The sequence below is a fragment of the Peromyscus leucopus genome, chromosome 7 (genome assembly GCF_004664715.2).
Source record: "Peromyscus leucopus breed LL Stock chromosome 7, UCI_PerLeu_2.1, whole genome shotgun sequence".
NCBI lineage: Eukaryota > Metazoa > Chordata > Mammalia > Rodentia > Cricetidae > Peromyscus > Peromyscus leucopus.
The window spans coordinates 39,861,539-39,887,590 of NC_051069.1; the positions used below are offsets into that span (position 1 = coordinate 39,861,539).

Sequence of the window (26,052 nt, forward strand, 5' to 3'; positions counted from 1 at the left end):
ACTTCTCTTCACTCTCTGTGATCAATACTTTTCCTTCAAGTCTTTCTTTCATTCCAAACTTGCAACATTGTCATGCTTTTTGATGTTAAAAATAATCCTCCTCTTGTTCTTATGGCTCCTTCAAGTGCCTCCAAGTGGCCCATGGTCTCCAGAAAGCTGGCCCATGAAAGCATTCTACCCAAGAACTATTGAAAAAAGACACTCATCAGGCATAGAAAACACAAGGAGCCCTGGACCCCAGCACATCCTCGTATCTGGAACATGGGAAAGATAGCATCTGAACTGTTCTGACCAGCCACAGATGCAGGAGTTTAACATGTTTGGAAATGGTATCACAAAGAGCAAGAACAGGCCCAAGGCTGTCCATCACGCCATCTGAGACAAGAAGTCCTGGTCCCGTACAATGCTTGATCCAGAGGAGGATGTTTGTAAAAGTCTATGAAATGCCATTTAAATTCCTTTTATTCTTTCATTCTTTTATTAGTTCTTTTGTACTCTTCCTGTCCTCCTTCCTTCTTTCTTGTTTTTTTTAGCCAAAAGGGATGTTGCAATTGAACTCACCATTCCTCCTCCACCAACAGATGAGGGTTTGTGTTGTATTGTTTTGTTTTCGTCCACTTTAAAGACACAAAAAGAAAACCCACTTTTTTGCCTTTTTTTTTTTAACCTGAACATTATAAAAACTCATCTTGGACAAACCCTAAAGCAAAACAAAGTTCTAATTATCTTCACTAATCTAATGATATTTCCTGACCCCCAATTCAAAAGTTTATTTTTCTCACTCACACACTTACTCCCCGCCTCACCCCCACTACCTGCAAAAAGTATACAGTTCCTGTGCAGAACTCTGCAAAACACACTTCATGGCTGATCACAGCAACCCATAGCTTCTAAAAAGTTTAAAGCACTCAGTGTGAACTAGTATGAGGTAGTGTCTCAGATGCTAAGGAACATTATGCTTTGCATCAAAGACAAATTTAAAAGTATTAATCTTCACAGTTGAGGGAAAACATGAAACTCTTGATTTAGTCCAGTTTGCCTCTTTTGGAGAGTGTAAACCTTAAAATGAGCAATTGACAGAGAATATTCTAGAGAACAGTCTGGTCTAAATTTAGTGCCTAAGTTTGGAGAGCCTCTTCTGATAGAAAGGTCCTACTTTGAGTTTTATCACCTTTTGGGAGTATTACTGAGACATACACCTTCAAAAGTGTCATTTGGGTGGTTAGTTATATGATTCTCCTGTCTATACTGCTCCAGGATCTCAAATCCAACTACCTAAAGATCCCCAGTGCTAACTAGATCTAATAACACTGTGACTGTGAGCGCCAGTTTACCCCTCCCTGAAACAGAACAGAAAGCTCCCAAAAGAGGCAGTGTTGAATAGTATACGGAGAAAAAAAAAACAAAACAAACAAACAAAAGCCCACCACATCTGGGGTATCGAGTGATAGGCTTGAACACAAACAGGAGCAGCTGGGAAGGACCTGGCAACAAGATGGTCAAGATGGTCAGAAAATACTTCAGACTTGTACTGCAGAGTGTTAACTGTATCATGGGTCTCTGCATGCCCCTGATGTCGGGCCTACTACAATCCTATATACAGATCAGCTCCCTTCTGCATAAGGACCACAGACTAGTTGGGTACAAGAAAAGGTAACTCAGACAGACACAGGCTTCAGAAATGTAGTCAGGTGGAAACAGCTTATTGGTGCAATTCAGGAAACATTTACTGGAGCTTTGTAAACAGGTACCCTCAGTCCATCTAAAGAGAGAAGTAGCTACAGAAGACCGTGAGTAAAAACGACAGATTTGGAAACTGCTCTGGCCTTTCTAATTCTGAATTAAGCATAGTATAACAGCTATAAGCAAAAGGCAGGTCTAAAATTCTGCAAACAGAGGCAAATGCTACTTGGGATTCCATCTGAGCAGAGACTACATCATTATGAAACTAATAAATAAAGCAAGAATCTGTCTACTCACATACAAGCTCCTCTTTATGACACTGCATGGCCTAAGGATGCTAAGTATTTGGAGAAACACTCCCCGTAACGCAATGGTAAAGGAATCAATACCTTGACCAGGGATGAAAAACTAGTCTGTCTCTCAATGAGCTCCGTGCTGATGGGGCTGACCTACCTTCCCCTATAGCCACTCTGAACAGTATGCCCTAACACAGAAAATAAATAACTTTTATAATAACTAGTCAAAAATAAATAACTTTTAAGGGGAAAGATAGAAGTTACTTGTTGTGTAGAGAACGAAGAAAATTATGCCCAGCCTCCTTACAAAGTATAAAATTCAACTTCCACTGCCTTCAGTCGGCCAGTCAACATCTCTCATCATCCAGACTGGAAACAATGGAATTCACGGCAGCACCAGTGATGAAGGAGATAAAATGGCAGAAGCCAGAGGGTCAGGGGCTTGATGGTCCCATCAGAGACCAAGGTTAGGCTGCCTGAAAAATCACTGAAACACAGAATCCTGGTTCTCCTTCACCTTCTGAGGTCAGAGTGACTGGAACCTGCAAGCTTCTTCCAAAGGATACACATCTGGATGGCCATGCCTGGGGACGCCCTTTTGCCAAGCTGTCCAGGGCACTCAGGTGACATTTCAACTCAGAGGAGTCTTTCAGGGATGGCAAGGAACCCCTGTATTCCCCGAAACTCCAAAGCATCAGACAGCCCTGCCTTCTACGGTTTAATTTCCAGAGTTGATGAAAGTAACACAATGTTTTTTGCATCAGGCACAAAAAGCCTGCCGCATCTCACCAGTGTCTTAAGTTTCTAAAGTGTGGCCTTAGAAAAGGTATGTGCTTCTATGAATATCACTCTCTCCATCTGAAAAATAATGGAATAAATAATATTTCCCCTGGAGTGAGTGTGAATCAAATGCTTCGGTGTGTGAATGCTGCAGACAGACAAAGCACACTCGATACACATTTCACAAACTCCCTACAACAGTTAGCTAACAAGAATCTACCATCAGCATTTCACAAACTCCCTACAACAGTTAGCTAACAAGAATCTACCATCAGCATAAGCTCCTGGAATGCCATCACAGCTCCAGCTTTCACCCCGTCTATAATTATGCTCTCACGTGCGCCAATGGGAATTAGCCACCATATTCTGAAACAGGGAGATCCTTTCCTGGAAAATCCTGGCAGCCACTAACCAGCTCTTGCTTTTGCAGAAACTGTGGTGAGGCCCTGAGCAAGCTGGGTTTGAGGAAGTTGACCACGGCTGCTTTGTCTCTTAGAGAGAGAAGATGTCCCTACAGGGTGGTCTGGCTTCTTTAAGAGGAGGGAAAATGCTACATGGACAAAAAAAAAAAAAAAAAAAAAAAAAAAAAAAAAAAAAAAAAAATACAGCAACACAAACCAAGCAAAAATGCCAGGAATGTAAGCTCTGCCAACCAAGTAAATAAATAAAATGTGAGATGCTTCGTAATAACTGGACGGGACGCATTTCTCAACCCAGCAAGATGCAAGAAACTTTTACTTTTCCTCCAACTCTGCAATGTCCCCAATGTCCTTGGACTTGGTAGATTTCCTGCTCTGAGGTATCACTGACAGGCTCCATGACCCAAAGGGATATACCACCCTTTAGACCTTGCACAGTGACAGCCGGGCCTCCCAGACACTCTGAAAGTGAACTGCTCGCCAACCTTGCTGTCTAGAACTCAGTGAGATTTCAAGCCAAGAGATCTTTTTCTCTACTCTACTTTCTTCCCCATGTGGTAGATTTGGGGCACATATATAAACCAGCCTCTGGATTCCCTACCAAACCTTCCAAGGCCTTCTGAAAGTTCTACACAAATCCAGGTCTTTGTTGACTTGCTTTCCATTAACTGTTCAACAGACTCCACTACCGGTCCGGCAGAGTTAAGATTTTCCACATATTCGGGTTTCATCTTCATCCAAGGATTATTACACCCATTTCACACACACAGGAGCTGGAGCACAGGGAGATGAAGCAGTCTGCCCAAAGTCACACAGCTCCTAACTGGGGATTCACACCCAGACAAGCTGGCTCCATAGTCCCTGTCTTAAACCACTGGGCTATTTAGTCACTACCGGAGTGTGGTAAGAGGGGATCTAGAAACACGGTGAGCAAGGGATCCCAGCAGCCCGGCAGTGAGCAGGGGATCCTAGCAGCCCAGCAGTGAGCAAGGGATCCTAGCAGCCCAGCAGTGAGCAAGGGATCCTAGCAGCCCAGGAGTGAGCATGGGATCCTAGCAGCCCAGCAGTGAGCAAGGGATCCTAGCAGCCCAGCAGTGAGCATGGGATCCTAGCAGCCCAGCAGTGAGCAAGGGATTCTAGCAGCCCGGCAGTGAGCAAGGGATCCTAGTAGGCCAGCAGCTCTCCCCTTTCTTCCCGCTTACAGGGACACAAAGACTGTCCAAACTAAGAAAGGACAACGCTTCCTCCTATCTTGAAGGACAACAACAACATCCTCTGTCCATGTGAAATGGAAGTAAGGGCTGAACCTCTTAAGTCTTATAAACAGGCAAATGGCCGGAATGAAAACTGTTCCTCTATGGCCGCTGTCTTCACCTCACCATGGAGGTGGAGTGGAATGGGAGGGTGGTGAATAATGGAGTCGCATTTACTCCCACACCTGCCTGCATAGCCTCATCCCCTGCTCCGAAAGGAACCGGGAACAAGTCAATGCTACCTTTGGTTTAAACCTACATGCGGCCGGAGAGAATGTACAGTGAAATAGTATGTCCCACTTTACACTTACAGGGGAAACCGAATGCCAGTGTTATTTGAAAGTATATATTAATTTGCCACTTGATGCAGTCCAAATCCTGTCAGCCCTCAATATAAAACCAAAGTGAATAAAGGTTCTCGGTCAAGTCCTGACCACAGACAGGCTGACAAATGTTCCAGTTCTTCTGGCTCCGATTTGGACCCTTAGACTTCCCACTGTATCTCTTAGAATCTAGGAATCTGTGGAGGGGGCAGAAAGGAAGTTCTGGTTTAATCTCTGTGGTAACATCACACTCCACACCAGTTGTCTCCGTACACAAGAAACTGAGCAATACAATGGGAAAAACAAACAAACAAACGCCATGGTAAACACTAAAGTCACAACACTGGATGCAAAGCCATGCAGCTTAGACACGGTGTCCTATAGAGTTTGATGGTCCAGGTGAAGCTGTACCTAACATCTTATCCTTCCATTGGTGAGAGCCAGCAGTCCTGACCAGGGTTTCTTCCATCTTTCCACCTGAAAATGTAAGTCTCCGTTGGTGTTTCTCTGCTGAGCTTCCAAAGGTAACTTGGAGTATTACTCACTGTATGAACACCGGCAAGTTAGAAAAAGGGAATCATCTCTCGTCAGCCACCGGCTCTGTGGAGAATTTTGCCTAAGTGTCTTAACTTTTCTGTGCCTCTAGTTCCCCATCTGAGGTATGGACATAATATTTACATAAATGTAAATACAACCCAGAAAAAATTGCTAAAAAATATTTATAATGATCAACAAATCATTGTTCTTCATTTTCTCTAAGAAAGTACCAGGAAAAAACAAAACAAAACAAGAAAAAAACCTCATCATAGTAAATGGCAAAAGACTCCTCATTTTGCAGACCAAATAAAATTTTGTTGCTTTGCTGCACTGAAGGTCATTTATAAAACCTGGTCATTGGCTTGGAAGCTTTTTTTTTTTTTTTTTTTTTTTTTTTTGTGAATGAATTTCACCATATTGCTCAAAGTGGTCTTAAATGCACTGTGTAGCCCAGGTTCACTTCCAACTTGCATTCCTGGAACACCTTTTCTGGTCAAAAAAGCCAGTGTAAAGGTACTTCATCTAACAAATACTGACTGCAACCTCAGGCCTGCCCAGGTCCATTTTACTGGAGGGATAGCTCAATAAAGTTACTGGCCCACATTTTATTTTTATCAATAACTGAAGTAATAGCATCAAATGCTTTAAAATATCAAATATTTAATATTAAATTACAAAAAAAAAAAACATGCTCCAGCTGTTTGCTATGATCTGAAACATGTGCTTCATGGGGCCCCTATTCACTGCCCGCAGGGAAGTCCCACTGTAGGTATGTGAGCTGACATAATACACATGATATTTCCCAGATGCCCACATCTGTCTCTCCCCCATAAACACACACGGCACATATAAACAAGCCATTCTTAAGGAAAGAACCTATTAGTTCAGTTTATATCTTCACTGGGAACTATCCTTTCTCTTCTGCTATATATGGTTTCAATCAATCGTAACACTGGGAACTTCTGGCTCCCTTGAGCACGCAGACACAGCCTTCACAGCATCGTTTCTACCTGTAGCTCTAAGTGCCTGAGGAGTCTCCACAGCTCTAGGAGAGGCCTCAGCGTGGCTCTGACTTGTCACCACACTGTGACAAGACACAAGCCCAGCTTTTGTGCAGCACACTGAATGTCAGAAGACTCTCTGGAGGGGATGGGACCCAAATGTCCTTATTAACATTTGGAAGCATGTCAGAATGTCAAAACCTCATCCTGGCTGGTATTGAAAGTTTAAAGAAAGGGTTAACACATGCCGTTCATTATGGCAGAGACAAAGGTTGGGGGGCAGCAACTCAACCTCCAGATAATTAGACCCAATAGAGGTGTGTGTTGTGACAGCCGACTAGTTCCCAAAATGCATCACCTTCTCCCTGTATCCTTCTCTATCCGTTGGCCTCCGGAGTCAGGCCAGCTCAGCTGCAGGCTCCCTAGCCTAAAAGAAGGCACACTCCCTCTCAAACTGTGCTAGCTTCAGGAATCCCAAAGAGTTGACTCCATCTGTTGAACGCCAAAATTTCCTTCTAAGACAAAATTTGGTGTCTTTGCTACCCCTCTCTTCTTTAAATCCTTTAAGCCTGCTAAATGAAACCATGAACCAACGACACTAAGTCACATCTGGTGTTGGGATGCTTTCCTTCCCCTAGGACCTTCAGTACCAGAGAACAAAACACGGCAGAAGAGAAAGCCAGTAAAGTTAGTAACCTACATGAACAGGAGGGAATCGGACTTTCTCAGAGTTAAAACTGATGAATTTCATTTCTCCTCCCACGACCTCCTCAACCTAGAAAAGAGGAGACTCGAAGGGACGTGTGACTGGGGAGCTCAGGATGCAAGAGTGCTGGAAATGTGCTCCAGGGCCAGGCAGTTAGCCAGATACCCTTTCAGCACTCCGCAGGGCCCTCCCATCAAGCTCCAATTCTGGGGAGACACAGAGTTAGGGGGTGACAGGAGAGGCACTGTCAGGCCCCCTTGCTAACGTGAAGGAACACTACCATAAGGTTCTCACTTACGTGGGAAAATTGAAACACCGGAATTAGGGCGCTGGAAATTCTATAAGCTTTTTCCCATTAGTCACAAAAAAAAGCAGCTGTGAAAATAAACACACACACACACACACACACACACACACACACACACACACACACGGGTCTCAGGCCACCAACAGTCCTCCTGGCCTCTGCATCCTTGGCTCCTGAGGGAGCAGCGTAACCCAGAGTGGAAGTGGAGGGGACCCAGAGCTGGGGTGGGGGCCTCGCTGTCGCCACTCACCCGGGGAGGGGAAAAGCTCCAGATCCACTTTTTCTGTCTTGATGATGGTGAGAGTCGGCTTGAGATCGACGGCCGCCTTCATGGTGCCGGGAGTTGTGGGGGCCCGGCGGGATGAGAGCAAGTTTGTTGTAACTGTTGTTTGGCTTTTTAATGGGGATTCTGAACCCGGGGGAAGGGGACAGGGCGAAGCCGACTTTCTTCCCTAAAAATCTCAAATTCCCGCGGACTGCCCTGCGGGAAGGTGCGCACCCAGCCGGTCCGCGCGAAGTTGGCACTTGGCGGAGCAGAGAGCGCGCTCGGGTCCCAGCCTCGCCCGCGCCTCGCCCGCTTGCTCCTCGGTCCCGGGCGCTTGCACGGCTGGCCGGCGCTGGCGCTGTGCAGCTCGCCTCCGCTTTAGGGCGTTCCTCACCCGAGCCCAGGCCCAGGGTCCCAGCGTCTGCACTGCCCACTCCGCGGGCCGGCGGGGGCGGGCCGGCGGGGGCGGGGCCTATCGCCCGCAGCCAATCACCGCCCGTCTCCCAAAAGCGAAAGGAAGGGCGGGCGCGCCAGGGCCCCCGCAACGCAGCCCCAGCTCCTCCGCACGCAGGGCGAGGGCCTCGGGCCACCGCTGGTGAGGGAGGCTGGCGCGGGTCGCTGGCGTGCTGGAGCTGCTGCCCCGGTCTCGGGAAAGTCCGTCTGATTGTGCACGCATTCTTGAGGGCTTGGTCACCGCTGCGGCCCGCTCCGGTAGCAGCATAGTTTTCTAAGTGCGTGTAACATCATTCATTCACAAAGCTTGAATGACACACAGGACGTGAGGCTTGCTTGGGTGCGCACCGAGGGGCGCGTGCGGGGGATTCCACAGCGGGTGTTCTGGGAGGGCTCCAGTCGCGACATGACTCAGAATCCCACCCTTGGAATGGCTAAGTGACAAGGGCAGCGTTGGTGAACAGAAACCTTAAACAGTTTCACTAACTCAGAACCAAAGCTATCAGAGACCCACCCCAAAACTCAAGCCCCCAAACTCCTGGATTATCCAGAGATTCCAGAACCCATAACTGAGGTCCTAATCACTCTATTTCTCTGTGTCACCACCGGCCGACGCTTTGTCTTTCAAACTCTGCTCTAATTAGAAAAATCCAACATCCCTTTCTACATCACGACAGCCACCAGCACTTTGGTGTGAATCTCTAGGGTTCATCACTAGCCCACCGCATCTCACAGTGCACATCCTTGTTATATTTGGGAACTCCCAACACTCTAGATAAAAAGACGAGCCAGGATAATCCATAATTTGCCACTGATCATTGACTATCATACATCAAGATTGGTGGTACTCGTTACCAAATTATCCAGGACATGGTAGTGCATGTTTAGCTGGAGCAAGGCATTGACATCTACCATTGATTAAAAAAAACATAAATCTTCCTGAGCAACCTCAGGGAAAGCTATTCTTAGTACTGTTTCCTGATTTCTAAGCATGTGATGAACTCCCACCCCTTGCCTACAACTGTGACCTCTGGAAACTTCACACCTGCTAACTTTCATCTAAGCATGTTTTTTGTTTTGTTTTGTTGTTGTTTGTTTGTTTGTTTTGCCCCCTTGGGGCTTCAGCAGTATACAGGGTTCCCAAAGCAAATCAGGGGAAAAAATAGCAATAGAGTGTCAATCTCTGGGTCCTGGTCCAACCTCCAGGCTCCACCCTTCTTTGGTCACCAGAGAAAAATATGTGTATGTGATAATCCTCATGTTTTTTTTTTGGCTTTTTTTTTTTTTTTAAGAACAAAGACTGTTGCAGTCCAGCTGTGTTTCTGCAAGGTATGAGAAAACAATACTGGCCTCCAGATGACAAGAACAGACCCCTTCGGATCCTGGGAAAAGCTGAGGGAGCCAGCTGATGAATGAATTGTACATTCACACGCCCAAATAAGCAGCAAGGCAAAGAATCCTGAACTGATCCTCCCTTACTATGACATCTGCAGAACTGAACAAATGAACAGTTCCTCTGGGGGATTTCATTTTGTTGCTTCCATCTTAATGAAAATGCCGGAGAGTTTTACTCTGTTTGCAAAAGCAGCTTTCTCGGACTCACTCCTTCCTCTCCCCTCCCCTAGGTCCCGTCCTTCACTAAACTAGTGTCCAGTTACACTACTGCTTACACACATGCATGTCAGACACTTAAGCCCACCGAGATGCAGCTGTAAACAGTTTCTCCCCTGGCGGCAGTGAGGGGATGTGTTCCTTGTAACCCTTCCACAGAGCCCATCAGTTTGTTGATCTTCCTGTTCCTAACCCTGGCCCCAAGTGCAGAGGCACAAGTGTCCACATCAGAAAGTGGGTTGGGGATGATACTGAGGGCAAATGTTGGCAACATCAGAGGTCTTATGAAGAGCCCTGAATCGGGTTGAAACTTCCTGGAGGGTGAAAAGCACTGAGAGGGAGCCAGTTAAGATTATTTTTACATCTTTGGGACAGTAGTAATCCAACCAGGACAGTAACTCACTTAATTAATGTTTGACAAATGGAATTTGTATTCTCTGTATAACACAGGTAGATTTTCCAAAACATTCTTAGGGAGTTTAAAAAACATGACTGCAGTTTACTTATCAAAAAACATATGCTTTGCCCCAAGCCTAGGGCATTACAGACATTCAGTAAATACTTGTTGAGTGAAGAACTATCAGCTTTCTGGTCACTCTGGGCTTCTGCTTTACCACCGCTTGTGAAAATGACCTAGAAGGTGACAGTAACTCTGCCCTGGGAGCTGCCCTTTGTTCCCTATGGTAAAATAGAACTCTACCCCTGACTTTGCCCACTTCGGTTCACAAGTGTTTCAGTTTTCCTACCAGCCAAATACGAGTTCTGCTTTCTTATACCTAAACACACTGTGTTCAAGGCTGATGGTTTTTAAAGCACTTGGGGGACAGGAAAGTAATGTCTTTTTTAAGTGGGCTTCCTACTGGGGAGAAAACAGATTTGTATCTTTAAAAATCCTTAGACCCAAGCTAATTACATCTGATCAAGGATTGGAACTCTGGAGAATAGGGATATCAAGTCCAAAAAGGCATGAATGGCATCAAGACCGAAGTCATCTTTATACAGGAATCTCCTCACCACAGGAGCATATAACAAAAAATAATAATTTCCCCTTGTTCTTCCCTCAATCCTGCTCCAAACTCAGTAAGTATATAAAAATGCATTTAATTTCAAAGAATTCTGGAAGCTATAACCTTCCTCTGCAGAAGTCTTCTAGAATTCTCTGCGTTCTGAACCTTTAAAAATAGGCCTCACTGAAGGGAGCACAAAAAAACGTTCAGACCACTAACGACTGATCCCAAGCGAGTTCATGACTCACAGATGCTGACTTACTGGTATAAATGGAAGATTTTTTTTTTTTTTTTTAAACAAGCTCTCAGGCTCTCAGTTAGCAACCTGTCTAAGCTGCACTTGTGGTCTCCTCTCAGTCTGAGAAAAGCCAACAGGCCCTGTCATACCCTGAAAAACACGTCAGAAACTTCGCTTTGTACCAGTCAGTTTCTATTTAGTGCAAAGCACAGGGGTAAGGAGAAAAAAAAAAAGAAAAAGAAAGGCCAGGGCTTCAATATCTACTATTAAGCAGCAATAAAATGGAGAGTTGAAGATAGGGAGGAAATTAAAATAACTGTTAATTAAACTGTAATTCCAAAGGGCCTTAGGGTCAGTTTAGGAACTAAGCCAGGGACTCAGAAGGTGGTGTGGCTGACTGCAGGCTGGCTCTGTGACCTCACCAAAGCCGCTTAACCTTTTGTAGTGTCACAACCTCATCTCTGCTTCAGGGAATAAAACCACCCCTGGATCTTCCTAGCATGTAATACAGACTCATTAGCTATTGTTCGAGGAGTACAATAAACAATGGACCATAAGAGAGCTGCAGTTGCTCAGGGGAAAGGGGGAGGTGGGTGGGGAAGACTTGAGGGCCTATTCAGCCCAGAAAACTCTGTAATAAACAGAGATAGTGAGCAGTATGGATTCAGAAGTGAGATTCAGATTTTTAACTCAACCAACTTAATCTGTTAAATTATCACAGGTAAATCACTTAATCCTGAAACTCAGGTTCTGGATGTTTGAAGCAGGGAAAATAATAGCACCCACATTTTAAGATAGTCTGTATGATTAAATGAGGCCACTTGTGCAAAGCTCTAGCCGAATATCTAGAGTAGGAAAGTGTTCAATTAACTTCAAAGAATTATCACTGTCTTCAGGGTCCGGAGTAAGGGAGAATATGTGAGAAATCACTTTAAATCTTTCTCATTGGACACCTCTGTGGAGGAGATTAGTCCCTCAGTCAACTGAACTGTTGCCAGAGAGAGTTCAGACAACTCTCATGTTGAATTTTAAAATCTAATCCCCTTCCACGGTTCTTGAACAGAGAACTACCTGGCCTTGCTTGAGAATTTCCAGCACTGAGTGAGGAAGAAAAACTGTATATTTGGATTTGTTCTGCAAGTGAGTGGAAAGGTACTCTTCTAGATCATGCTGGAGGCAAAACCTTAGACCTGCATCACCAAGTAGTCCAAGACAGAATGCTGTTAGTGACTTCCAAATACAGCCCTCCTCATCAGCAGGGAGGCTTACCACACAAAGCCCAATCCCATGTGCATCAGGACAGGTAGGTGACCAGGAACTGTTTCCAGAAAGCCAGGAAGATGCTATGCTGTATTGGGCACGTACACTGCAGAGTAAGCACCCTCATTCCCTGTGGGAGACAGCTTGGCATGGGCTATGAGGAGAAAGGGGGTCTGGCTTGGCTCTATTGCTGTCTGCAGTCTCTTAGGCTATAATTATGAGCCATTCAACTGCATCTGCAGCCCCAACAATGTGGGATGGATTGGCCTAATCCACAGACCAAGCGACATGTTAAAATCCATCAGTTTAGACATCACGTATTCTTCTCACAGCAAATCAGACTTGGCACAGACAGAAAAAGGAGAGGAGTTGCCAATCAAAACGACTGAGCTTGGGGGCCTTCTTCACACCCAGGGTCACTGTGTTTCTCCTTAATCTCACTGAATGTCTTTCTCAGGACTGCTGTTCTTTTCTGGACCAGGAGAATGTAGACTGTGACTGCCCTATAAACCCACAGGGATCTTGTAATTTGGATCTCAATTTAAGTTGTTCTAAATTGGACTAGTGAAGAGATGGAGGGACGAGGGCATTGGCACAGACGACAGGAAAACTGCATTCTTGAATAACATGGCGGAAGCCCCTAGCAACAGGTTTTTACCCCATGGCAACAAGATTCCATCCTACCCCTGGGGCTCCAGGTGCTTTCATTCTGGCAGAAAGTGCAACCTTCCCCTGATCTTACCCAGGTTTTCTTTTAGGTTATAAAGACAATGCCCAATGTCAAGACCAACTTTTCTGTAGGCATGGCTCGAATTTGACATTCAAATAATTCCACTATGAAATCTTTCCCTCTCCCCCAGCTCACTTTCAGTTTTTAAAGTCCACGTCAGTCCACCAGAAGGACTTAACATGTACCTCTCTGGAGATGAAGGAGCAGAGATGAAGTGATGGATTTATTTATCCGTTCTGTTTTTAGAGTTGGGAGTCAAACAAAGGAAGCAGATAGTGCTAGAAGAAACAGCCCTGCCGGGAGGAGATAGTGAAGAAGTAGAAGGGGTCTCCTCTGGAAACAATGGAGGGTAGGAGGGAAGTCAGAGTCACAGTGCTTTTCTGTCCTCCCTTTTCTGGGTCTTGAGCCCCCAAGAATCTATGATGAAATTAGGACCTGATAACGAATCCAGGACGTTCAGGAAGCCAACTTAAGCATCTCACGTGACCAACAGCCATGGAACTAGGAGAGGGGACCCTGAGAGAGAGCCTTATGCCCAAAAAGCCACAAGGACTCAGGGTAGCATTCAGGTAGCAGGATCGTAGGGGGTCACGGATGATGTCAGGGCTGGTCATGCTCATATGTATGGGATATTTCTCAGGGTTTCTTTTCTCTCAAGGATATTTGCCATAAGAAAGGATTTCCTTCTTAGAAGCTCTGTCTCCTCCCTAGGAGCCATCCTTTTTGCCTTCAGCAACCTGAGTGCCTGCTTGGTATGTGTTGAAATACGCATGTCTGTCTCCTCTGTGTTTATTATACCCTATGTCATGGAGCTGAATACAGTTGGAGCTCAATAAATAACCATAGTTCATTAATAAACAGGCAACTTCTTAATGTCTCAAATATTAATCCTTACAGAAAAAAGAGTAAAACTCATTTACTAGTTTTGTTTTGCCTGAAAATGAGACAAAGTTGCCCAACGTTTACATTAAAGAACTAAACAACTCTTTTCGAGCCAAAAAAAAAATCCTTCCGACATTTCATTCTAATTTATACTACTTGCTCTGCTTATCCTTGCATCCAGCCAGCCACTTAAAATGTTGGCAAGATCAGTATATTCATTTGCTTTTTCGTCCATGTAGTCACACATGCAGTTGTTTGTGGAGAAGAGCCTTTGGCTCACCACATGGCAAGCCAAGTATTTTATTGTTGGTCTGAACATTTTACACCACACGCTGTTCATTCCTCAGACTCTGCTTAGAAGCCCTTTCTCAAACTGAATCTTCCATTTCACTGACCACCATAAAGGCCAGCGATACAGCAGCTGCTATCCATGTTGTTTGTGAGAAAAGAAAAATGCATGCAGTGAACTTAAGTTGGTATGCCTTTAGGAAAACAGAGTAATACACAGCTCACAGGGAGCACCACATTCTCAAAGGAATCCGTTTACTATGCAGTACCCCTGGGATGAGGAATGAATGGGAGGGTGGGAGCACAAAGGGGAGGATGATGGTGGGGAGGGTTGAGCAGGACCAGAAGAGGGAAGACAGGGAAGCCACTGAGCACTGAGCTGCAGGTGCCTGCCAAGCACACAGGGGCATGTAAAAGTGGCTAAGGTCTCTTGCGGTGATAGAATCATACTTGCTGCACCTTTTGTATCTATGAGCGGGATAATCAAGATGTAAGAACAGAAAATCTAGCCATGAAAACCGAGAAATCCATGGGCTGTGACTGGGATGGTGAACAAACGCTCACTAGTTTTCAGCTTTTTCCAGGACTGAAAAACTCACGTGAGTCATACTGGGAACATGGTACTAAGCAGTAAACACATTTTGAGTACATTCCTACAGTCACCCACAGATATTTTGCTTACATTAAGCATCCTTCCTTCCTTAAGACCCATTATGGTTTCATAATGAATTAATAGGAATTCCAGCTTTATCGGTCTCAACACTAATAACAGAGGAATGAGAGCACATAGCACTTGCTGAATTCTCATGCTGCTTCAAATCTAGGTGCTGTGTGTGTGGCGGGGTGGTGGTGGGGGGTTGGTGTACATTCCTGGAAAGCGTGACTAGAATCTAAGTTCCATGAACACACAGGGACATAATCTGGAAAAACAATTTTAGGGTGTCCAGTATAACAACCTAAGTACTCATAATTGCCATCCCTCCCTGCCAGTATCACCAAATATGGCCCCCCTGTAAGATGAAAGTCAGCCTCAGGAAGGAATCTGTCTGCTTCTCTGGGACTGCAGTTCACACTCGATGCTACATTCTGAAGGCTCAAAGAGAGATGTGAAGTCCGGTTTAATCTGCAAGGAACCAGCTGTGCCTCCTCCCCACCATGCCCCAGCCTCGCCATGGAATGAGGTGGAGAGCATTGGCGATGACGCACGACTCCGTTCGCTCGCCTCGCGGGATCGGCTCCCACGCACTAAAACTCCTTCCTCTTTGGAGACAGCGACAATGAGAGAAGGAAAGCCCACACGGATGACATGCAAGGATGCCTTGGACCCCTTCGAGCCTGTGAACCACACGTGTTCAAGAACTTCTGGCTTGAAATAACTCAGGAGAAGAGAGGTGGCGAATAATGAAGAAACCATCTAGAAGGCCCTCCTTAATGGAACTGCTTTTCGAAAAGCCTGTGATCTGAAACACGTGTTCGCCCAGATCGGGAAACCAGCGCGAAAGACTCCTTCACAAAGGGGCCTTGGGTGGGAAGCACCCCGAGGGACCCATTGGAAGGGGGCGGAGCACAGCTGGGTGGGGAGCTGGCAGCTGACTGGGAGGAAAGAACAAAAGGCAGGCAGCTCTCATGTGGCAGGTTCCCAGGAGAGATCCCTTTCCAGGAATTAAAAATTCTAAATAATGTTGAGAATTTTTTGAAAAATATCAAAAAGAATGTAGACTTTTTTTTTTTTTACCTCAGGGAATCCCACAGCACTGAGAGATCAGAGGGGGGGCAACGGCACTTCCACGTCCAGGAAAGACCCAGTGCTCACGGAGATGCCTCTATTTTAGAGTTAATAATGCTTTCTCCCTTGGAGAACTTTCTTTGAACTGAGTTGTAGAGGTAAAGAGGCTAGTCCAAAAGGTGCCATGGCGTCCAAACACTAAGAACACTTGCAGTGTTTTGCCAAGCACAACTCTCTGAGGGCTTTGTCCTCCCTGTGTGGGACATCCCATTAAACTCCAAAAACACCTGGGAAGCAATGAAGCGGGGTGGTCAGTGACGAGCCTGAGCAGTGTATAGTCTAGAGCTGGGGTCTGAGCTCTGCCACTCACCACCCACTTGTCTTTTGGCCTCAGAAAGCCTCAATTCCATCATCTGTCAATGGAGACGAGAAAAGTACCCCATTCGGAGTTGAGTATGATACAAAATGTGTGGAGTGCATTATTTATAATGTGTGTGACGGTGAATGAGTATTCAATGACTCTTAGCTGCTCTTACCACCTTTAGAAAGCAGAATTGATCCTAGAGTGGCAGTATGAACCTGCTGACATTTGAAAGATGGAGGATGAAGGGCAGGGAGGTTCGAAGTCACCTTTGGTGTAACGGTTAATGTTAATTGTTAACAAGACAGAATCTAGAATTACCGGGGAGATGGGCCTCTGAGCACCCCTTTGGGAAACCCTCTAGATTTCATTCATAGGGATGGGAGAATTCATCCGCTGTGGATGGGAGGTGATGCCATTCCCTGCAGGGTTCCTGGACTGCATGGGAGCTGAGCTGCAACAAGCATTCTTCACCCCTGCACCCTGAGCAGCGGATGCCATGTGAGCAGCTGACTTCATTTCCCACTGCCTTCCCTTGCCCAGCATGACAAACTATGTCTTGAACTATGGGGGAAAAAAAAAAAAAGCAAACCTTTGCACCCTTCACTTGTCTTTATCACACAAACAGGAAAAGAAACTAAGACACTAGGTTACATGGCACGTTTGAGGACTGCTTGGGCTACATGAGACCCTGTCCCGTCCCACCCAACCCACCCCACTCGGTTCTACCCACACCAGAGTTGAGACTTTTGATGTAGTGAGCACAAACTTTTCAAGAATGTTAATCCAAACCACTGAACATTGTTTTCTTCACAAGCAGATTAGACACTGGCGTGCCTCTTGGTGTGAGCCATTAACATCAGACACAGGGATAAAGATAATGCTAAGCAAGTAAGTCACACAAATCCTCGATACCACTCCCTCATAGATGAAAGGGGATCGATTCCCATGATGGAGATATGAGACACTGCCGAGGAAATTCCAGTCACATGCTCATGGCAGGACTACCAATCAAGAGCGAAAATGAGTTCATACCCTCCGAGCTTCCTCCAAAACTGGGTCCTCTTCCCTCGGGTAGAAGGTTTGATGCTATGACTTTGTACGACTTGAAAGACACTGTATTTTCTTAAAGCAGCTGGCCCCACCTTTTATTCAACTTCCCATTTGTGTGGGAATTCAACAAATCCCATCTCTAACTCATGTTGGTGACAGAATTATGGGTGGATATAGCCACCCTAAAAGCTGGACTTGCCATCTGGGTGTGAGATGACATTTTACTTGCTGGAGATGGCCACCTGTGCGGACTAGTCACCCCAAAGAATCCTAGGAAATGCGACGATACTCGACTCTTTGGGCTGCCATTCTGAACCATCACTGCTCCAAGAACTCCCTCTAGCATCACAGATATTCTATCGAGGGGCTTCAGCTACACGATTTGCATTTGGGCACTACCCCTGCCTGGCGCCTTGCCAACAAGGCTGGCGGTATGGGACTGGCATCATCACCTAACTTGCCTACTCCATCTTGGCAAGACCAATGCCTTATTGTTGGGAAAGCAGAGTTAATTGGTATTTCTGGGGGTGTTTGGTTAACTCATCCCACCTTAGCTCCAAGTTGGTAAACGTGTAGCTTTGCCCTCTCCAAAAGCCACAGTAAATAAACGATGGGGAAATACTCCAAAAGGCACATGGCGGGGTCCTCTGGCTTGCCTTTTCTTTCCTCTCTTTTTCTTTCCAATGACTTTGGGGAGGTTTGGGCACTGATCCTGCACACACAATACACTTCTTGTTCTTCTTTTCTCTGCAGAGCAGCCGTGAATAGCTCTGTCTAAAATTATAAGTAGGGGCAGCCCCGGGCTGCAAGAGATCAGAGCTCTCATGCTGGGCTTCAACAAAGACCCTGCTCTTTCCCAACAATTAGCCCTGCAAAAAAGGATATCTATCTCCCTCTATTAAACCCACCACGTGCCTTCAAGTCAGCCCATTGTAAAGCTAATTAAATAACACGCCTCTCTCCCCATGCAGGTCTCCTGATTAGCTTCTCTCAGCCAGAAACTTCTGCAAAGAGCCTAGAGATAGACAATCCAATCTTCTGCTTCTCAGAAGCCCCAACCCCCACATGACCAAGTAGCCATAGCCCTAGAAAAGCCACACTTATCAATACCAAAGAATTCATTCATTTCGCTCACAGCTCACACTCCAGCATTCCCAGCTTGACAGCATAGACCAAAACTGACATTCTTTTGAAAACAACCTATTTAGGAAGGCAAGAGTTTCTAGTACATTGTGGTTTCGGGGGAGCATCTACCCACATCTCAGCCACCTGGGTGAAGCATTGGGGAAAGACTTTGACAGGGCCGTCAAGGAGCCGTTAGCGGCTGTCCCTTTGTACTGGGAGGCCTCGAACCTATGTAAAAGGCAAGCACAGCCTTCCAGGAAAGGCCTTACACACACAGGAAAGCTGGGATACAAACGAATGTTCCCACCAACTCTTGTTAAACATCGTGTAGAAATAATGAAGCACTCTGAAACTGCCTACAGCCAGGCAGGTAAGATCCAAGTCATTTCACCCTGTCTTCCGCTCCATCCCATGTCTCCCTCTTTCCCTTTTCCCGTGCTCTCTAGCTAGCAACCCTGGACTTTTTGGAATCTAGGATTGTACACTTTTATGCACTTTTTTGTTTCCTTTTCTGGGATCTCGGGACAGGCAGCCTTCAAATGTGTCCATGCAGGCTTCTGATGGAGTAATTGTAGTACTAAAGATAATTGTACTAAAGATAATCTGAGCCCCCGCCCCTCCCAACAGAAGGAATCATGTTCAACTCAAATTTTAATTTCCAGCTTAAAACACAATGACCTGGACATAGCAAATGCCTAATAAAGACTGGGAAACTATAACTGAATAAAGAAATAACTGAGGAATGAATGAAACTATTTTATGTTGAATATGGTCTGAGGTGGCCATTTCACTTTACTACTGATTCAACATCACTACAGTTAGTCCTTATGCTGGGAAAAGAGAACTGGTATTTTACAGCATGGGTCTCCCGACTTTGTTAAGTTTCAAACCCAGGACAAATGGCTGAGGTGCCTATTTACATATCAAAGCAGACCTGGCCTCCAGGTTCTCCCAGCATCCCTCAGTGCCTGCCTGTTACAGGGTATGGCTGACATTCCTGCCCTCTACCCTGAACTCTCCAGCTCAGGGGCTGGGCTGACTCTCCCCCAGATGCTCTTCCCTGTACAATCCAGACATTTTGGTTACTCGCCTCTTTGCCTTTTGGCCTCCTGGCTGCTGTACCTGGTTCCCCCATCTCCCCTCTCTGTTCCTCTCCCCCTCTCTCCACTTGGCCAGGCTCAGTCTGGTCATGTCCACTCTGGATTCTCCCAGATATTCCTGCCTCTGACTATGCCCTCCCACATATCTACAGTAAAATCTGTTCTCCACCATACCTAGGGGCGATCATGTCCTTTCCTTTCCTTTTTATTTCTTTTTTTATTCATATTGAAATTATCAGCACTCATTCTGACTCTGTGTGTGTGTGTGTGTCTCTGTCTGTCTGTCTGTCTCTGTATCTCTCTTCCCTCATATTCAATTTCTCAAATAAAAACAGGAAGGAGACCAGGCTAGCCATTTCCAGTCCTACTGAATGGCTCTGTCACTGGATTTTCCCTGCCAGCTCCTATGCTTAAAGCTTCTTTCTTGCTTTTGTGGACTCAAGGAAAAAAAAAAAAAAAAAACCTTTCCTTCCAACAGTTTTTAGAAAAGCCACACCAGGTGTAATCACAACACATGGGAGGCTGAGGTAAGGAGGGCTGCCCAGAGGTTAATGACAGAATCAGAGAGATGTCTCCATAGCTGAGGACACTTGCTGACAAGCCCCATGACCTGAGTGTGATTCCAAGATCCCACACAGGGAAAGGACAGAACCAACTTCTCCAAGTTGTCCTCTGGTCTCCACCCACTCACTGTGGCACATGTGTACCCCCCGACACACACACATACTAAATAATGAGAGAGAGAGAAGAGACAGAAAGAGAGACAGAGAGAGACAGAGAGAGAGAGAGAAAGAGAGAGAGAGAGAGAGAAGAGAGAGAGAGAGAGAGAGAACAGCGTGAACTATGGAGACATCTCAAAACAGAAGAAAAAGAAGGAGGAGAAGAGCAAGGAGGAGAGGAGAAGGGGAGGAGGAAAGGAGAAGGAGGGGAGGAGGAGGACTACTCACTCATCCCCCTAGGTGTCCCACACAAGTGACCAGATGACTACTTTATAAAGCAACCCCATATACTATATAAGTCTCCCAAGAAATAGTAATGGGATTCAAACTCAATAGAAGAAAAAGTAGCCAAGCAGTGGTGGCACAAGCCTTTAATCCCAGCATTTAGGAGGCAGAGGTACTGGGATCTCCATGAGTTCGAGGCCAGCCTGGTCTAAAAAGTGAGTTCCAGGACAGCCAGCACTGTTACATAGAGTAACCCTGTCTAAAAAAAAAAATAGAAGAGAAAGTAAAAATCTTTGTAAGGTAGATTTTTGAATTGTCAAATCCCTCAAATTCAAAAGCAGCCAAAATACTTGAAGGAGTCTCACCTCTAACACATGAGCTTTGTAGCAGAAGCCACTGCCTGAGGGTCATCGTATGGCTTTGGCTCTATGCATGATGCCACCTATAGTCATTTTCTTTGCTTGCTAGCTATAATCAGAATCTGAGCTCCTGAAGATGCATGCTTTCTAATATTTATGGATGTGTTCATATAGAAAACCATGAACATGCAGATAATAAATAATAATAGTAAAATAGTTTGTAACCTCTGACCCGAGACTAAGGGAGGAGGCACCGCCATTTGCTTGGCAGTCCTTTGTTCCGGCAAGCTGCCTGTGTGCTACAGCAGAAGGTCCACTTTGTGATGAACGTAATGGACTGAACGCTTCAGAGCAGACTCTGGCTGGCAACGAGCTCTTTTATTACCATCCTCTACCACACCGGAGCACCTTCCATCCTCAGCGAGTGCCGTGAGGAAAATTAATCCAAGACCTCTTAGACATGCTGAAGCTATGACAAGAAATACAGACACCGAGATCTGCATTTTCCTATAGATTTGTCTCCTCAAGATAGGCTTGGCGTGAATATAAAACAGCCACTGAGGATTGAGCCTGGAAAAGTCACACCTGCTAATTTATCAAGGCTGTATCAAAGAACCTGCACTACACAAGTGAACTGCTGTTAAAAAAAAAAAAACAGAGATCGTGCTTAAATGAGCATTGTTGTGAGTATAAATATGAGTGCCATTGTATTAATCAAAACAAAATAACATGTGCATGTAACCAATGAGTTTTAATTAAAAGTTCGAGAAGTTCAGAAGAAATACATAGTGCAAGTGTGTACTGTCAGAGTTATTGGATACAAGAATTAAGTACCTCATATAAACACAAGTATCACATAAGGTGTTAGAGACTAGCATTTGCTATGTGAGCTAGAAATACCTGTTTTCTGAAAATAGCTGAAGTTTTGAGCAATGTTAAAAGGCATATCAGACAAATCAAGACACACAAGACGCCTCTCATTAGGAGGAAGAAGTGCTCAGAATTTGCTAGAAAGAACAATGGGCTGACAGTTCTTGTCAGTACATTCTGGTTAGCAGGTTATTTAAGGAATGCTTCAGATTAAGCTGGCCATATAATTCCACAAACAGGATCCCTAACTAGGAAATACTCATTTCACGTTATGTTCAGAGTTTGGATCGTGCTAAAGACTTTATGGATCAAATCTCAATACTAAATATGAATAGGCATCTTGCCTTTCCTTTGATTGAAGTCACAGTGATGGTGCCTGGTTTAACATTGAAGCTCAGAGAACATTTCCATTCACATCACTGCACAGCATCTCTGAGATACCCAAGAGGAGGAGAAGCATCCCAGGTGCTCCATATGTAGCATCTATCAGGGTGAGACACTCTTTCCTATCTTTTGTATAACTCTGATCCAAGACAGCTGTGCAAAATACTGAAGACACATATTAGCGCAACTGTTTCAACTGCCCCTATGTCTCATCCACCTTTCACTGTGGTTTTCTCCTGTCATGATTTGCCATCATCCTGTGGATTTCTGTTACACATTTTATCATTTTCCCACTAGTAAAAAGTATATAGGGGAGGGAAGACGGCTTGGGGTGGCAGATGAGGAGCTTATTAACCCACAGTTCCTACCCATCCTCTCCTAGGAATAAGTGGAGCTGTCCTTGGGAGGTTGAACCAGTGAAGTTCCAAGTGAGGTATCTGCCTCAGCTCAAGAACGAAGCATGGGAGGAATGAACTCGCAGCTGCAGATTAAGGGAAGCAGAGTGAGGACTCAGATCCCTTCCCATGGGAACTGGGGGGCGAGGGAAAATGACACGGGTTCAACCTCTGCATCCAGGGTTGGCCACTGTGCCTCTCCTAAAGCTAGAGCAAGAAAACACTGGCAAGCCTTGCCCACAGGAGCAGCTGGCCACGAAACTTGTACTACTAGTTGTTTTGTTTTCATTTTACATGTTTTGGGGATGCAGTAGTTCATGTGTTCCAGCAGGAATTTCATGGTAACCGAAACCGGAGTTAAAAACACACAACCACTGTATCCTGGGAGATGCTTCACTGTTGTGATGCTACACATCCCAATTCTCCACCAAAGCCAGGTTATCTGCAAAGAAGAAAGGGGAGGGGGAAACAACATGGGAAAGGGACTGGGGGAGCAATTTCAAGTTTGCTCCATACGGACAACTTCAATAAAAGAGACATTTCCACTTTCCTAAGACTCGGGGTTTATTCCTTCAAATGCCCAGATTAAATATACTAATTGTATTAACCTTCTTGTCTGTAATTAACTTGTAGGTCCCGGATGTTTATCAGATAACTGCTGGTGACTTTTTTTTTAAAATTTTATCAAGGACAAACCAAAAAAATTAAAGAAATGTCAATACATTTATATAAACCCTATGAAACTGCCTTCAATAAGATTTATTGACTGATTCATTAAAAAAAAATACAAAGAAATTATACTTCAACAGTCTGCTGCCTTTGTTGACTTCAAAGAAACTGAAGGAGTTTTGAGATGAAATACTGTTTGTTTGGGTTTCACTGTAACACACAGGAGGCAAGCAGAGGGCACCAATTCAGAGATGTGGGAATGGATAACCATGTACATAGCTAGACCTGCAGGTTGTAACTTCCTCACAAATCCCTCCTACCGTGCTCTTTATGCTGCTTTTCCTTTACTGTGATTCTCCATCACTCGCCACTAGGTTATGGAGAATGAGGCTGACCTGAGCCCCAGCTGAGAGCCTGGCATTTAAAGTCAGGGTAATTTATGAAAAATTACTTCAACTATGTAAAAATCAACTTACTCAGCTGTAAAATGGAATTAATTATAACTCACAGGATCTGGGGTAAAATTCAAATAGGGTAGTATATGTAAAATTTTAACTATGTCTGGTTCGATGTAAGTAATAGATGATAGGGTTTTGTTTTGTTTTTTCCTTTCAGTCTACATAACAAACATACCTACACATACCGTTTGAACTCAAGCATCCTGATATTCTAAAAATATTCATCTATCAGAAAGAGCAGTCGTTAGAACCACTCAATTCAAATAATAATGTGTGCCCTAAATCAAGAAAACAGTTCATAAATGTAGGTGGGCTATGTATTTAAAATCTCTGTGCACAAGAATAGCCCAGTAAAGGGGAAATGATAGTATAAGATAAACAGATTAAGTGTATGCTTCCAAAAAAGATCTAATCATTTATTTCACATGGCACACTGCAACTAATTCAAAATATTAAGAAACTTAAATGGAGGAACTAAATCAGCACAATTCCGCAGGGACAATAGAAATAACCAACTAACCTCACAACTTTTCACAACACACATGAATAGATGAATTGGGTTATATCAAAACTAAAATTCTTTTTTGTTATGTGTCACAAGTTGTAACATCAGGAAAGACAAAGGGTGACTGACATTGTGGGAAGAGACACTTGCAAATTATGTTTCCAGTGAAAGACTTGCATCTAGGCTACTACATCGAGAACTCCTAAAATTCAACAGTCCAAAAGATAATCCAGTAAAAAAGCAGATCAAGGATTTGAATAGACAATTCTTCACAAAAGTTACACAAGTGTCCAATAAGCACATTTAAATATGCTCAGTGTTATTAATCTTAAGGAAATACAAAGCAAACCCACAAGGAAATACTGCTTCACACTCACTAGGAAGGGTTTAATCCAAAAGACAGATGAAAACAAGTATTGTTGAGAATAGAGGGAAGGTGGAATGCTCACATACACCTGATGGGAATGGAAAATGGACAGCCAATATAGCTAATAGTTTGTCCATCCCATAAATAGTTAAACAGAGATGACTGAGAAATTCTTCCCCAGGTCTATACCCAAGAGAGATGAAAACATGTTCATGCAAAAATTTGCACATGAATGTTCACAGTAGTATTATTTATGGTAGCCACAAAGTGGAAACTACCGAAATGTCCACCAAAAGATGGTCAAATAAGATGTAGCACAGCCATTTAAAAGAAATGTTAATGATTAAAAAGGAATGGAATACTGATTCATCCTGTAACATGGATAAACTTTTAGGCATTATGTTAAGGGAAAGAAGCCAGTCATGAAGGGCCTCATATTGTATGCCTACATTTATGAGTACTCAAAAATAGACTCACAAAAACAGGTATTAAAGCAGTTACTACTGGCTAACAGTGGAAAAGATGAGGAACACTGGCTGTTAATGACCTGGAATGCCTTTTTAAAAGCACAAAAGTGTTCTAAAGTTCAATTATGAATGTCAGTTGCACACTGCTATAGCTATACTAAAAAAAAAAAAAATACTCTTAAAACAGGCATTTTAGGGCTGGAGAGATGGCTCAGTGGTGGTTAAGAGCACTGGTTGCCCTTCAAGAGGACCCGGGTTCAATTCCCAGCACCCACATGGCAGCTTATAACTTCCTGTTACTCCAGTCAGGGGTTCTAACATCTTCACACAGTCATAATGCAGGCAAAACATGAATGCACATGAAATAAAAATAATAAATAAATTATTTTTTAAAACATGCATTTTAAAGGAGTTAATTGTATACTACATATCGCTCAGTAAGCTTATTTCAACTGATTATTTGACAAATAAAACAACTTCAGTTTTCCAGAGGCAAAGACAAGAAATAAAAAGAAAGAATTTCTCGTCATCTATAAAAACCTTCCCAGTGGGGTCTATGAACATCATCTTAAGACCATTTACTTAACCAAAGTTCAGTGGAAAAAAAGTCTAACATTTCCATGACCTTCTTTTCTAAACTTCCTAAGTGGCTTAGAGAGAGGCTGCCTGGGGAACTCCAAATGGAACCTAAAAATATTATCTTCTGGCTTTGTAAACATAAGGAACACTAATGAAGTGAGGGGCAGCAGACCCAGGAATGGACTATCTCATTCAGGTTGGGAGGCAGGGTGTGGGGGTTGGGGAGGCTGAGCACATCCTTGAAGGCAGGCAAAAGGGCCAGGGCGGGGCGGGGGCGGGGCGGGGGCGCAGACGAGGCCAGGGCGGTGAAAATCAACACAGGGTAGGAAGAAAAGAATAACAATGGTCTAGGATACATAAAGCAGAGCCCCGGTGACCACTATTCTAAACACCACTAAAACAAGCCCTTCCAGGGCCAGACTGTCCAAGTTTGGAGGGGTGACTGCTCCACAGACCCTCCCTGGACCCTCACTCGCATTTCACTTGGAGGATCCACTGAGAGTCACAGTGCGCTGGTCCTCCCTTCCTCAGCATAAACATTGCTCGGTCATTCCCTCCTCCTTAGAGCTCATGAGACACTGCCCAGTGGGCTTACGTCTGCCTGAGCTCCCTATCAGGTCATATCAAAGACCCTGTGGTCTTTCAAGAGAA

At 44.5% G+C, this 26,052-nt stretch overlaps 1 protein-coding gene across 4 annotated transcripts in view; it reads right to left on the reverse strand.

Annotated features, from left to right (window-relative positions):
- Positions 1-26,052, reverse strand: part of Ets1 (ETS proto-oncogene 1, transcription factor) — a 124,707-nt gene that overhangs the window by 56,204 nt on the left and 42,451 nt on the right. For 2 of the 4 annotated variants that reach the window (XM_037207649.1, XM_028879072.2), the window contains exon 1: positions 7,556-7,985. The exons of the other annotated variants lie outside the window; for them this stretch is intronic. In XM_037207649.1, coding sequence (XP_037063544.1) covers positions 7,556-7,637 — 82 coding nt within the window. In that variant the 5' untranslated portion in view covers positions 7,638-7,985. Of the gene's footprint in view, positions 1-7,555; positions 7,986-26,052 lie in introns of those variants that run through there. 4 annotated transcript variants of the gene reach the window in all.